Here is a 14,801-nt window from a genome sequence, read left to right on the forward strand (position 1 = left end):
GCTAAGTCGCTTCAGTCGTGTCTGACTCTGTGCGACCCCATAGACGGCAGCCCACCAGGCTCCACCGTCCCTGGGATTCTCCAGGCAAGAACACCGGAGTGGGTTTCCATTTCCTTCTCTAATGCATGAAAGTGAAAAGTGAAAGGGAAGTCGCTCAGTCGCGTCCGACTCTTAGCGACCCCATGGATTGCAGCCCACCAGGCTCCTCCGTCCATGGGATTTTCCAAGCAAGAGTGCTGGAGTGGGGTGCCATTGCCTTCACCGGCAGCATACCCTATTTAAAAGTTTCACACCTCCCCGCCACATCTCGGAAAACCTATCGGTGCACGAGTTCTTCCTTTCACCAACAAACTCCTAGGTTCACGAAAAAAACCAAGCTGTAGAAGCTCTATGATTGGCTAAGAAGTGAATGACGTAAGGTTTCTCAAGCCCACTAAGAATCATCCGCCCCAAACTGGCTCAGATTCCACCTTTTGATTGGTTCTTACGGCAAGAAGGCAGGGACAATTGCTAAAGTTGACCTCTGGGACCGAACCCCAGGAAAAGATGGCGGCGACCAAGTGCTGGAGGTTTGTGCTCCGTAGTCCAGGGCTGTCATTGCACACCGCGGCCGAGGCCGCCGTCACGGCTCCAGAAGTGACCGGATCAGATGTCAAGGCGGCCCCAGTCGCGCGCTACCCGCCGATCGTGGCCTCCCTAACTGCCGACAGCAAGGCGGCACGGCAGCGGCGAGTGGAGCGATGGCAGGCCACGGTGCACGCGGCCAAGTCAGTGGACGAGAAGCTGCGAATTCTTACCAAGATGCAGTTCATGAAATACGTAGTTTACCCGCAGACCTTCGCCCTGAACGCTGACCGCTGGTACCAGAGCTTCACCAAGACCGTGTTCCTTTCGGGGCTACCGCCGCCGCAGGCCCAGCCAGATCGGGAGCCCGCGCAGGTTGTGGACCTTGCTGCTCTGCGCGCGGCCGTCTGTGACTGTCTCCTGCAGGAGCATTTTTTTCTGCGGCGCAAGAAGCGTGCGCCCATCTACCAGGAACGCTACGCCGTCGCCTCACCCTTCTTGGACCAACTGGTACCTTCCCTCACCGGCTTGCTCAGCGCTTACAATCCCGTCCTGGCTGCCGCCGCCCTCGGTAAGCCTCGGGCCGCCTTTCGGGGCGGGGGAGGTGGGGATAGTAGGGGACCGTGGGTGCGTGGTTGCGTGCCAAGTCGCTTCAGTAGTGTCCGACTCTCTGCTGCCTCATGGCCTGTAGTTCGCCAGGCTCCTCTGTCCATGGAATTTTTCAGCCAAGAATACTGCAGTGGGTTGCTGTACCCTGCTCCAGGGGATCTTCCCCTCCCAGGGATGGAGCCGGCTCTCCTGTCTTCTGTATTGGCCGGCGGGTTCTTTACCACTAGCGCCACCTGGGAAGCCTGGTAAAGTCTCTCTCTGGGCCAAATTTGCCCCCTCTTCATTTCTTTCTGCTTGGTCAGTTCTTTCCCAGTCCTTTCGCTCCTAGCTAGGGGCCGCGTCCGGAGACTGGGTTGCCGTGTCTGTGCCTCCACTTACTAACTGTACTGCTTAGTGAAGGTCCAGCCAAATGGAAGAGTAGTGTTGGTTAAAAAAAGGGGCTCCTAGAGAGCGGGACAGACCTCGGGTTGCCTTTTCGCTCTTCCACCAAGTTACTGACCTTTTGGCGGTTTATAAACCGATTTTGGCCTAGTTTTTCCTTATTTTCAAGGTGAGAATACGATAATAGTACCACTTGGTTATAGAACTGTTAAGATTAAAGATGGTATTGATTAAAATACCTAACGTATATTCAGCACTTTCTGTATGCCTGACCTTGTTCTCTATTTTATATGTGCCAAATTTAATCCTTGCGATAACTTTACAGTAGGTAGCACTGTATTCATTAAAACCAAACAAACCCAAAGCACAGAGTCATAAAGTGCATTTAGTCAAAGAACCTATTGCTAGTAGATTTGGAGGACAGGCTTCAAACCCATTCATTTTGGGTTTCCAATAAACAGTAGAACTTCTGTTTTACTGTTAAAAGCAGGGTTGAAAAATAATTAATGGATAGTATTTTAAAGATCAGTGTTTCTGAAGCGTTCACTATTTTGTATCTGCCACCCCTGTAGGTATCTTAATAAATATTTATTGAGTTAATGTTACTATAACTGTAGGTGTATGTTCAACTGAGTCTTGTAGTGTGCTTGTTACTTCCCTGCCAGTTGGGAATGAAGTGGTCTCCAGGGAAACATCACAGACTTTTGCTCATGATTGATGGCCTGGGAAAGTTGACTTAATCTGCTCAAGACCTAGGTTCCTCTTGTATGTAATGGAGATGATGGCAACCTTTATGTACAGTTGGGAAGGTCCCCTGGAGGCGGAAATGGCAACCCACTCCAGTATTTTTGCCTAGAGAATCCCATGGACAGAGGAGCCTGGCGGGCTACAGTCCATGGGGTCGCAAAAAGTCGGACAGGACTGAGCGACTAATACTAAAACTTATACATATCTTTGAGAATTATTGTGAAGATTGAATTAGTAATTCATGAGACAGCTGTGACTCTTACTAAACTTTTTATATCTGGTTAGTGAGATTGCTGTTGCTCTTATTTTGTGTTTATTCTTAACTGAGAAACTTCTGACTGGTGTAAAATGGTACCTCATAGTGGTTTTGATTTGCATTTCTCTGATAATGAGTGATGTTGAGCATCTTTTCATGTGTTTGTTAGCCATCTGTATGTCTTCTTTGGAGAAATGTCTATTTAGTTCCTTGGCCCATTTTTTGATTGGGTCATTTATTTTTCTGGAGTTGAGCTGTAGGAGTTGCTTGTATATTTTTGAGATTAGTTGTTTGTCAGTTGCTTCATTTGCTATTATTTTCTCCCATTCTGAAGGCTGTCTTTTCACCTTGCTAGTAATTTCCTTTGATGTGCAGAAGCTTTTAAGGTTAATTAGGTCCCATTTGTTTATTTTTGCTTTTATTTCCAATATTCTGGGAGGTGGGTCATAGAGGATCCTGCTGTGATGTATGTCAGAGAGTGTTTTGCCTATGTTCTCCTCTAGGAGTTTTATAGTTTCTGGTCTTAGGTTGAGATCTTTAATCCATTTTGAGTTTATTTTTGTGTATGGTGTTAGAAAGTGTTCTAGTTTCATTCTTTACAAGTGGTTGACCAGGTTTCCCAGCACCACTTGTTAAAGAGATTGTCTTTTCTCCATTGTATATTCTTGCCTCCTTTGTCAAAGATAAGGTGTCCATATGTGCGTGGATTTATCTCTGGGCTTTCTATTTTATTCCATTGATCTATATTTCTGTCTTTGTGCCAGTACCATACTGTCTTGATAACTGTGGCTTTGTAATACAATTATGTAAAGTTTAAAAATAAAATAAAATTAAAAAAATAAATTAAAAAAAAAAAAGAAACTTCTTTGGTCACCACGCTTAATGCACTGTGGCACAGGTAGAGAATAATAGTTTAAGCCTTATGTTTATGTTGTGATTGTTTAAGTTATCACATAATTCAAACTTTAATTTACACCAAAGGGTAACTTTTGGTGTATTTTCAATTAGCACAGTTGTTCTTAAATTCTGTATTGCTGAGCCTGGTATTCTGAGAATAACTAGATTTATTCAGATTATCAGATAAAAATGTTTTGAATATCTTTTGATAGATTGTAACCGCCCAGTTCACTTCTACTGGTTGCGAGGTGAAGAAATTATTCCTAGTGGTCATCGGAAAGGTCGAGTTGATGCTGTGCGATACCAAATAAACGATAAACCACACAACCAGATTCGAATATCCAGACAACTCCCTGAGGTAAGGATGTATTGCTTATGTGTCTGTGGACAGTTGAAGAGGAAGTATCAGCATGCTAGGTCAGTGGTCCCTAACTTTTTTGACACCAGGGACTGGTTTTTGTGGGAGACAGTATTTCCCTGGACTTGGGGCAGGAGTTGGTGGGGAATGATTTCAGGATGATTCAAGTGTGTTACATTTATTGTGCACTTAATTTCTATTTTTATTAAGTTGTGATATATAATGAAATAATTATAGAACTCACCATAATGCAGAGTCAGTGGGAGCCCTGAGTTTGTTTGCTGCAACTAGACAGTCCCATCTGGGGATGATGGGAGACCGTGACACCAGAAGTATGTTGCTTATGTCCTGTCTGTAATTTCGTTTTGCCTACTGTCACTGCAGAAAACCCTGCTTCACAAAGATAGGATGTTGGAAATGGAAGTAGGCTTTTGATATGGAAAATGGAAGTGGCGGTTTGATAATCTGCCTTGCCTAAACATATGGAGATTTGAAGTTGTCTCAAACATATTTTTAAGACCACTGTTGTTTGTGATCTCAAGCAGTATTGTGAGCCACGGGGAGCAGCTGTAAATACAGACAGGGCTTTGCTCACCTGCTGCGCACCTCTTGCTTTACAGCCCGGTTCCTGACAGGCCGTGGACCAGTACCTGTCCACAGCCCAGGAGTCGGGGACCCCTGTGCTAGGTAATGGGTTAGGAAGGGTGAAAAGCTTTGGGTAGAGCCCTTTCCTTTCAAGTGTATTTGGAGTACATCTCATCTGAAATGCTTTTTCAGCTTTTTAACTGTATATTCTGCAGAGGTCAGGTAATAATTTTAAGTGAGGTTAAGACATCAGGTTTTAGGACCATACAAATCTTTTCATTTTCTTAATATAAAAATGCTGATGATAGTTTATGATTATAATTTATAGTGAACTATCCTATCTCATTGTAAATCGCATTTTTACAGCTAGAAGTATTCATTTTACAGGTATGCAGTTCTTTTGGAGAAAGCAAGTGTATTCTGAATATTATCTGTTTGTCCATGTCAGAGGTTGACACATTTCTTCTGCAAAGGTCCAAATAGTAAATATTTTAGGCTTTAGGGGCCATAAGTTTCTGTTGCATTCTCAGTTCTTATCATGTAAAAATAGCCCTGTACCATATATAAATGAATTTACATGACTGTGTTCCAATAAAACTTTATTTGGAAAAACAGTTAGCTGGCTAGATTTGGCCCATCATTAGATGGTAGAGTTTAATCATTTAAGATTTTTAACTATTAAGAATGTGAGTAAAATATATGCTAGTGTTGCTGTGAATTTACTTATGACTTTTTTCTTTAAGTTTGTGCCACTGGATTATTCTGTACCTGTAGAAGTCCCTGTTAAAAATTGTAAGCCAGACAAACTCCCATTATTCAAACGGCAATATGAAAATGCCATCTTTATTGGTAAGTTTCTCGTTTAATAAATGTGTTCAAAGTGTCCTGTGCAAATTTGCATAATTAATTTTTGATGACTGAGAAGTTCAGCCTGTCCATGAGCAATGTAACTCATCTCAGGTTGCAATATACATGAAAATTGAAAGAAAATATTCTTTCAACTTACCATTTAAAATTTTATGTTTCTACTCAATTACAGTATTTAAGGTTAAAAAACAGTTATAGTTTCTGATTTAACTTTACTCTGCCTGAAAGTCACTAGGTCCATGCAAATGACACATTTCTTTTCCTCTTTATGACTAATTTTCCGTTGCACACACATGCGCACGCACATACATGTATATATATATATATACACACACACTAACACACCACATTTTCTTTATCCATTCTTTTGTTGAAGGATATTTAGGTTGCTTGCACATCCTGGTTTTGTAAATAGTGCTGCTATGAACATTGGGATTCATGTATCTTTTGCAGTTCTGGTTTTCTCCAGATATGTGCTAAGGAGTGGGACTGCTGGGTCACATGGTATTTCTGTTCTTAATTTTTAAAGGAATCTCCATGCTGTTCCCCATAGTGAATATATCCATTTACATTCCCACCAACGGTGTAGGAAAGTTGCCCTGTCACCACACCTTCAGCATATGTTGTGTATTTTTAATGATAGCCATTTTGACTGGTATGAAGTGGTACCTCATGGTAGTTTTCTTTTGCGCTTCTCTAATAATCAGTGATGCTGAGCATCTTTTCATGTGACTTTTGGCCATCTATATGCCTTTGTTGGAGAAATGTCTATTTAGGTCTTCTGTCCATGTTTTGATTGGGTTATTTATTTTTTGATATTGAGCTGCATGAGCTAATTGTTTATTTTGGAGATTAATCCCTTTAGTGCCACTGAACTATACAGTTAAATATGGTTAAAATAGTATGTTTTAATGTGACTTTTACCATAATTTAAAAAACATAAAAAATAGTTATACATGTTATGCTTTATTTGTTATTTATATGGAAAAGTATGTTTTTTCAAAAATGAAAAAGTATAGAGCTGAATTTGAGGTAGTGATTGAGTTTTTTCAACAAAAGCCTCCCATTTGTGTAACAAACTATGATAACCATCAGGAATATAAAAATTAGTCTCTGCCCTCATGCAGCTTACACTTTGGCTATTTTTTCCCTGTTTATTAATTCCTAGCTGACTGAAAAACATTTTTAAGAAAGCAGCTGTATGCTGGTCCTCCAGAACTGTTTTATCAGTCCTATATCAATCACTGTGGTGGTCTTGGAGAGTGAATTATGGGGAACTTTTGGTTGAAAACACTTTCCACTAAAATCAAGAATGTCAGCATTGTAAAGAAAGTTTTTAAAGTTATGAAATGTTTGCATCCTTTGGTGAATATGACCGGGAGAATAACAAATTGCCCAATGATGACCAAGGAGTTTGAGAAAACTGACATAATAGGGAATTATAAATTTTACATATATTCTTTGGACTGATGATGATAGCTGGCAGATTGTACTTTCAGGTGAAATTTTTTATAAACAATAAGTAAACCAAGCTTTCTATTCGTATATTTTGAGTGCTGATCACATAATGAGTAGAGATATATGCATTTGAAGTAAATACTGAGGACGTGTTTCTAGATTCCCTACTTGTGCGTTTCATCTGAAATGTTTTTATTTTGCTCTCAGGAACAAAGACAGCAGATCCACTCTGTTATGGACATACCCAGTTTCATCTGCTACCTGACAAATTAAAAAGGGAACGGCTTTTGAAACAAAACTGTGCTGATCAGATAGAAGTCATTTTTAGAGCTAATGCTATTGCAAGCCTTTTCGCTTGGACTGGAGCACAGGCTATGTATCAAGGTAAAACTGGTTTTATGGCATCAATGTTATTGGGAAACATTTTAAGAATTTAGCAGGTCAAATTATTTTCTTTAGGTAAAACGTAGGTAGAATCTTAACATTTTGAAAACTTGCATTAGCACACAATGCAATTGTTTTAAAATCCATAATTAAATATTTTACATTTGTAGTTGGTTAGTGACACTTTGGTAGTTACCATCATCTTTTACTTTGACCGTTTTTGTGTGAATGCATTTTTTTCTGATGATATTCTTAAATATTTCAAAGACTAGCTAACTGAATCAACTCTGGATGATAACAGCTTTCTGAAACTAGAAAATGAACTGCTTTCATGGATTAAATTTTAGATTAAATCACAGTTATCATGTATAATTTCTTTGAGGACCATATCTAGAGTGTAGATTGGGAGACAGTTCATTCAGTTAATGGCTTATGGTTTTTACATACCAGGCACTGTTGGCCTTGGAGATACAGTGTTGAATGAGAGAGATCCTGCTTTCCTGGAGCTTATATTATAGTAGGGATAGTAAAAGATAGTAAACATGTAGTGTTTTAGAAAGTATTAATCACTTCAGTCATGTCCAACTCTATGTGGCCCTATGGACTGTAGCCCACCAGGCTTTTCTGTCCATGGGAATTCTCCAGGCAAGAATAGTGGAGTGGATAGCCATTCCCTTCTTCAGGGAATCTTCCAATTAGTGGTGATGTTCTGAAGAGAATATACTAGATGGAGGATAGAATGTGCATAGGGTACAGGTATAAATGAGGCATGGGGTAGAATCACTTTAGCGTTTAGAGTTAGTTAATTCAAGGGAGGTCTCTAAAGATTTTCATTTGAACAGAAACCTGAGGATGAGGAGCCCTCTTTGCATAAACTTGGGGAAGGACACTTCCAGACAAAGGGAATGACAGGTAGCTCTGAGGTAGGAACAGACTTGAAGTGTTTAAGGAACATCATGAAGGCTGATGAAGAAAGGGAGTGGGAGAATGAAGATAGGGAGCTGGAGTGAGATAGAGGGAGCTGGAGGCATGTCACAGAGGACTTTCAGAGCCCATTGGGAGCCACTTAACTTTTGTTACAAAACCAGAAGTAATAGAATGCATACCTAGGTTGTTGCTGCTGCTGCTGCTAAGTCGCTTCAGTCGTGTCCGACTCTGTGTGACCTCATAGACGGCAGCCCACCAGGCTCCCCTGTCCCTGGGATTCTCCAGGCAAGAACACTGGAGTGGGTTGCCTTTTCCTTCTCCAGTGCATAAAAGTGAAAAGTGAAAGTGAAGTCGCTCAGTCGTGTCCGACTCTTTTCGAACCCATGGACTGCAGCCTACCCTCTGTCCATGGGATTCTCTAGGCAAGAGTACTGGAGTGGGGTGCTGCTACTCTTATATAAACATCCAGGAGGAGTTTTAACAGTGATTTAATTATTGCCAGGCTCACCTTTTTTTTCCTTTGTATATGTATTTTTAACCTCATACTCACAATTGTTGACTTATGTCTTTATAATAGAACTAACTAGACAAGAGTAGGAATACAAGTAGACAATCAGAAAAATTAAGAGGAAACTTTATTGAAGATGTTAAAATGGCATAGTTTATTCATGAAAAATAAAGTACTTCTTTTTATATTATAATTAATTCTGTATTTTAACAATACTGTTTATTGGCTGCCTTCATTAAAGTTGATATAAAATATATATGTGGCAAAATGTACAACTTACTGCATGCCCCTTGAATTTAAAAGTATTAAAGCTAGTCAGCCTGGACCAAGAAACAGCCAGAAAATTTGAATAATAAAGATATTCAGATATCCTAGAACCTTATGACATAAAATACACTAGGCAGAATGAAAACAACTCATAAAACCGATTTTGAATTATAAATTAAGACATAGAATTCATCTGATAACTACATGGTTGAAGTTCTTAGAAAGTCAAGGGTTTTTCTGAGGGCTTTTTTTTTTTTGTAGATTTGGTGAAATAAATGTCTGTACTGGTTATTGGGTGGTAGACGCTGCTGGTATAAGGGAAATTTGAACGTATTTAGGGTTGGTGAATAATGATGTGGAGACCTCTGCATAAATGGACCTCACTTCTCTTCTTAGGTGAAGTGAGTTAAGGTTGAAATCTGATGAAGTCCAAAGTTGTTGAAAAGGTGTATCATGAACTTTGTGGCTCCTGGAAGGAAGGAAATAGTTCTTGATGCAGAAATGGAATATAGAATTAGGATGGAGAAGATAGCGAAAACATTGAGATCTTTAGAAATTTGGCAGGTAAAATATCCAGTTTATAGGAGGTATTTTATATCCTCTAGTGTGCGTGTTTTGTTTTGGTAAAATATATTCTGTATATGAGTTTCAGCATAACTTTTCTTCTACAGGATTCTGGAGTGAAGCAGACGTTACTCGACCTTTTGTCTCCCAGGGTGTGATCACGGATGGAAAATACTTCTCCTTTTTCTGTTACCAGTTAAACACTTTAGCACTGACTGCGCACGCTGATCAAAACAACCCTCGTAAAAATATATGTTGGGGAACACAAAGTATGCCTCTTTATGAAACAATTGAAGATAATGATGTCAAAGGTTTTAATGATGACGTTTTACTTCAGTTAGTTCACTTTCTACTAAATAGACCAGAAGAAGACAAAGCACAGCTGTTGGTAAATTAAGAAAAAACATTTGCTTTGGGAATACTTAAATTTCACTGAAGGAACAATAAAAGGAATTTTGGCAATGAGACTTCTGTTAAATAGTAAATACATTGATTTTGAGACAAATGTTTCTTTATGTTAACCTGTGATTAGACCTTTCATTTTGCTCAAAGTACTAAGAGATTTAATTTTAGATACAGTATGTTGATTTAAATAATTTCATTCATATGTGGCTAACTGATGAGACTAATAGAATAATCTTCAATACTTGGTGTTATTTGTTTCTGTGTGTAAGCGCATATCACTGCATACCATTCACTGCATGATAGGCCAGTAATCTGAGAGACAAGGAGTTGGGGCAAGGAAAAATGACTTTATTTGGAAAGCCAGCAAGCTGAGAAGATGACAAATTAATGTCCTAAAGAATGATTTTAATTTGAGATAGAATTTTAGCTTTTATGCTAGGGAAGGAGGAGGGAAGCAGGGTGCCTGATCAGATTGTGGACCTTATTCTGATTGGATGGTAATGAGATAATCAGGTGGTATTTTGGGAGTCAACATTATCAACCTGATTCCAACCTGGCTGGGGTCTCAGAATATTAACTATAACCCTCAAGGAGGAACTAAAGGTCTTTGACTTTGTTTTATGACTGTTTTATTTTGTCGTCAGTTCAGTTGAGTCTCTCAGTCATGTCCAACTCTTTGCAACCCCATAAACTGCAGCACACCAGGCTTCCCTGTCCATCACCAGCTGCCGGAGTCTACCCAAACTCATGTCCATGGAGTCGATGATGCCATCCAACCATCTCATCCTCTGTCATCCCCTTCTCCTCCTGCCCCCAATCTTTCCCAGCATCAGGGTCTTTTCAAATGAGTCAGCTCTTTGCAGCATCAGGTGGCCAAAGTATTGAAGTTTCAGCTTCAACATCAGTCCTTTCAATGAACACCCAGGACTGATCTCCTTTAGGATGGACTGGTTGGATCTCCTTGTAGTCCAAGGGACTCTCAAGAGTCTTCTCCAACACCACAGTTGAAAAGCATCAATTCTTTGGTACTCAGCTTTCTTAATGGTCCAACTCTCACATCCATACATGACTACTGGAAAAACCATAGCCTTGACTAGATGGACTTTTGTTGAAAAAGTAGTGTCTCTGCTTTTTAATATGCTGTCTAGGTTGGTCATAACTTTCCTTCCAAGGAGTAAGCGTCTTTTAATCTCATGGCTGTAGTCACCATCTGCAGTGATTTTGGAGACCCCAAAAATAAAGTCAGCCACTGTTTCCACTGTTTGCCCATCTATTTGCCATGAAGTGATGGGACCGGATGCCATGATCTTCGTTTTCTGAATGTTGAGCTTTAAGCCAACTTTTTCACTCTCCTCTTTCCCTTTCATCAAGATGCTGTTTAGTTCTTCTTCACTTTCTGCTATAAGGGTGGTGTCATCTGCATATCTGAGGTTATTGATATTTCTCCCTGCAGTCTTGATTCCAGCTTGTGTTTCTTCCAGCCCAGTGTTTCTCATGATGTACTCTGCATATAAGTTAAATAAGCAGGGTGACAATATGCAGCCTTGACATACTCCTTTTCCTATTTGGAACCAGTCTGTTGTTCCATGTCCAGTTCTAACTGTTGCTTCCTGACCTGCATACAGGTTTCTCAAGAGGCTGGTCAGGTGGTCTGGTATTCCCATCTCTTTCCGAATTTTCCACAATTTATTGTGATCCACACAGTCAAAGGCTTTGGCATAGTCAATAAAGCAGAAATAGATGTTTTTCTGGAACTCTCTTGCTTTTTCCATGATCCAGCGGATGTTGGCAATTTGATCTCTGGTTCCTCTGCCTTTTCTAATTACAGCTTGAACATCAGGACGTTCACGGTTCACATATTGCTGGAGCCTGGCTTGGAGAATTTTGAGCATTACCTTACTAGTGTGTAAGATGAGTGCAATTGTGTGGTATTTTGAGCATTGTCTTGTCTGACTATTTTTGCTTGTTTCTATATTGTCTCATTTCTCTGATTGAATTTGCTGTTTGGAACTCAGGGAAGGCCTTGGAGACTAAAGCTTTTTCTGTAAATAAGAGATGGGGGATACAGGAGTTCTGTTCCCTGGAAGACTCCACAGGTCCTGCTGCATTTTCTGTGGTTTTAAAAGTAATATAAAGACAGTCATTCAAATGCTTGAGAATATGTACATGTTTTGTTATTTTTTTTAATATTTATGTAATAACATGGCACAGAGTTTTAGATCCCTACACAAACCCTCCAAAACACGAACAATGTTTTGTACAAATAGGAAACCAACTCAAGAGAGTTAAACTGACATTAATAAGGTTTCACAGATGATGAGTAATACACCTGATGAATTATATGCAACCTAGGTTCTTAGACCTTAGAAGTAACATTAATATGTTTCTGCTAGTTGCATTTGTTCTGTCCCAAAGATTGGGAAACTAGATTTGCTATGTTTCAAAATCAGTTGTCAGTTGGTAAAATTGTTATTCTTGCTAATAATTAAGGTTCATCCAAAAATTACCTTTGTTGTTGCTCTTGGTTTTGCTTTTTGTTTTTTTGGCCATGCTGTGTGGCATTCAGGATCTTAGTTCCCCAACCAGGATAGAACTTATGTCTCCCTGCAGTGGAAGCAAGGAGCTCTAACCACTGGACTGCCAGGGAATTCCCCCTAGTTAACGTTTGTATAACTTTGCTAACACATAATATTTTATATAACCTCTTTACTGTAGTTAATGACAAATACTATTTTTTCTTTCTTCTTCCTTCCCTCCTTTCCTCCCATTCTTTCAAGACAGAGGTCTTGGAAATGGAGCAAGTTATATGGAACAGATGCCTCAGCTAGAAGGGGTTATTTACTGCAAATGATTGCTAAACTGAAAGAATAATATTTGAAAGTTGTATTAATAATTCATTTCAGCCAAGTGCCTACTTTGTGACACATGGTGCCAAGTGTTCCAGGTTTACTTTAATTTTTTAATCTGTTTCCAAAGCTTGGAATATTGTTTCCTACCCTTGTTCCTGTTTATTCCAACTTAGATATTGCATTCTCATTCATCCTTCATGTAAAAAGAAAATGCAGATGTAGAGGGCACAACCTTAGCAAGCTCCAAATAAAATTTCTCTTGGTCTGGGCTCTCACTTTCTAACTAATTGAACCTTGGACAATTTGAGTTACCATCTTTGATTTCTGCTTCCATAAAACAGAGTAATCTCACAAACTTGTCTAAACAGATTGCATTTAATTGTCCCATCCATTGCATACTTCTCCCTCTGTGGTAGCACATGTTTTACTCTTTCACGACAATTTTTCTCATTACAAATGGTGTAGAACACACATATTACACAAACACACCTGTGCATACATGTCAGGGCTTCATATAGCTCTTACTATATTCTAGAGCATCGTTTAGATACTTTATTGGTATCAGCTCATTTAATCATCAAAATTTTTTTTGAGCTAGGTGCTGTTATTCTCATTTTGCAGATGTGTTACACAGAGAGCACAACAACTTATTGAAGGTCACACAACTAGAAAGACACAGGATTAGAATTTGAACCAAGGTGGTCTGACTCCAGGGTCTGGTAGATACACTATAGATCTAGTCAGTGCTACAGCAGTGTATCAGTGGTATAAATTCAGATAAGTGAAAGTGAAGTTGCTCAGTGGTGTCTGACTCTTTGTGACCCCATGGACTGTAGCCTGTCAGGCTCCTCCGTCCATGGGATTTTCCAGGCAGGAGTGCTGGAGTGGATTGCCATTTCCTTCTCCAGGGGATCTTCCCAACCCAGGAATTGAACCCAGGTCTCCTGCATTGCAGGCAGACACTTTACCGTCTGAGCCACCAGGGAAGCCCAGGAAATGTTAATTCTGACTGGCATGGATCCTAGGAGCTTTCCTTGGAGCAAATAGCATTTGAATTGGTTCTTGATAGATGGCATTTTCCAAAAACAGGAAGAAGAGTAAGTGGATAGATCTGTGAATGAAGGTGAAAAGTTCAAGATTTACCTGGGAATTTGGTGTTTACTTGGTTTACCCCAAATTGGGTGTTTTCTAAAAGCATTTCCAGAAAAAAGTTGTTTACTAAGAAACAAAATCTAGTTGGTATCACATTTGCATATAACACTGAACATTAGGGAACAATGTAGCATTGTTTAGACTTCTGGGGGAAACATTACATCAGAAGAAATCTAGACTAGTCTAGATAAATATGTTGCGCCTGCTAAGTTGCTTCAGCCATGTCTGACTCTGCAGCCCCATGGACTGTAGCCTGCCAGGTTCCTCTGTCCATGGGATTCTCCAGGCAAGAATACTGGAGTGGGTTGCCATTTCCTTCTCCAAGGCATCTTCCTAACCCAGGGATCGAAACTGAGCCTCTTACTTCCCTGTGTTGGCAGGCGGGTCTTTACCACTAGTGCCACCTAGGAAGCCCCAATATATAGATAGGTTAGGACAGTTGAAAAAATACCAGAACATCCAAGTCTCTTACAAATTTATTAAAAATGTAGTTGATTAGCACGTGATTTAATAGAGGAACCAATGAATAGAGAATTCAAAATGAATAAATATAATGAGTATACAAAGTCATACTAGGCAAAAGTAAGCATAAAGCAGGGTGAGCACCTATAATTTCAAACAATTCAAGGCAACAAAAAGAATCTAGTGTTAAAATGTCATTTTGTATTACAGATTGTAATCAGTGTGTGAAATGTTACTTAAACTAAATCTTAGTCTTAAGAAGTTGAAGTAACTAAAAATGAGGAATAATTAGTAAATTTGACTTAATAAAATTTTTAATCTTACAAACAAAATAGATCTTTTAAAATGTGATAGAATATGTATACAAAATTGTTTAGTAGACCACAGAAAGTGTCAGAAATTCTTAAAAACAGGAATCATACAAGTCATGAACTCTGCATCACAATATATTCAGAAATTGCTAATATAGTTTTAAATTGGAGACACCTAATCATTTGAAAGTAAAAGTATAAACATAAATGGTTATTGCTTACACCAAATATTCAATATAAAATTCTAGAG

General features: G+C 39.4%; 1 protein-coding gene across 1 annotated transcript; it reads left to right on the forward strand.

Moving 5' to 3' along the window:
* The first annotated feature begins 507 nt into the window (after positions 1-507).
* Positions 508-10,018, forward strand: MRPS30 (mitochondrial ribosomal protein S30). Its single transcript, XM_005894856.3, has 5 exons — positions 508-1,135; positions 3,667-3,812; positions 5,141-5,246; positions 6,930-7,106; positions 9,480-10,018. Exons 1-5 carry the CDS (start codon positions 547-549, stop codon positions 9,767-9,769), a joined length of 1,308 nt encoding a protein of 435 aa, XP_005894918.1. The 5' UTR covers positions 508-546; the 3' UTR covers positions 9,770-10,018.
* The last annotated feature ends 4,783 nt before the right edge of the window (positions 10,019-14,801 follow it).

The sequence above is a fragment of the Bos mutus genome, chromosome 20 (genome assembly GCF_027580195.1).
Source record: "Bos mutus isolate GX-2022 chromosome 20, NWIPB_WYAK_1.1, whole genome shotgun sequence".
Taxonomy (NCBI): Eukaryota; Metazoa; Chordata; class Mammalia; order Artiodactyla; family Bovidae; genus Bos; species Bos mutus.

Bases quoted from the DNA above. Each gene is read 5' to 3' on its own strand.
- MRPS30 (XM_005894856.3), top strand. From the start codon at position 547: ATGGCGGCGACCAAGTGCTGGAGGTTTGTGCTCCGTAGTCCAGGGCTG. The intron at 1,136-3,666 runs GTAAGCCTCGGG...ATCTTTTGATAG, and splicing joins CCTGGCTGCCGCCGCCCTCG to ATTGTAACCGCCCAGTTCAC. The intron at 3,813-5,140 runs GTAAGGATGTAT...TTTTTCTTTAAG, and splicing joins TATCCAGACAACTCCCTGAG to TTTGTGCCACTGGATTATTC.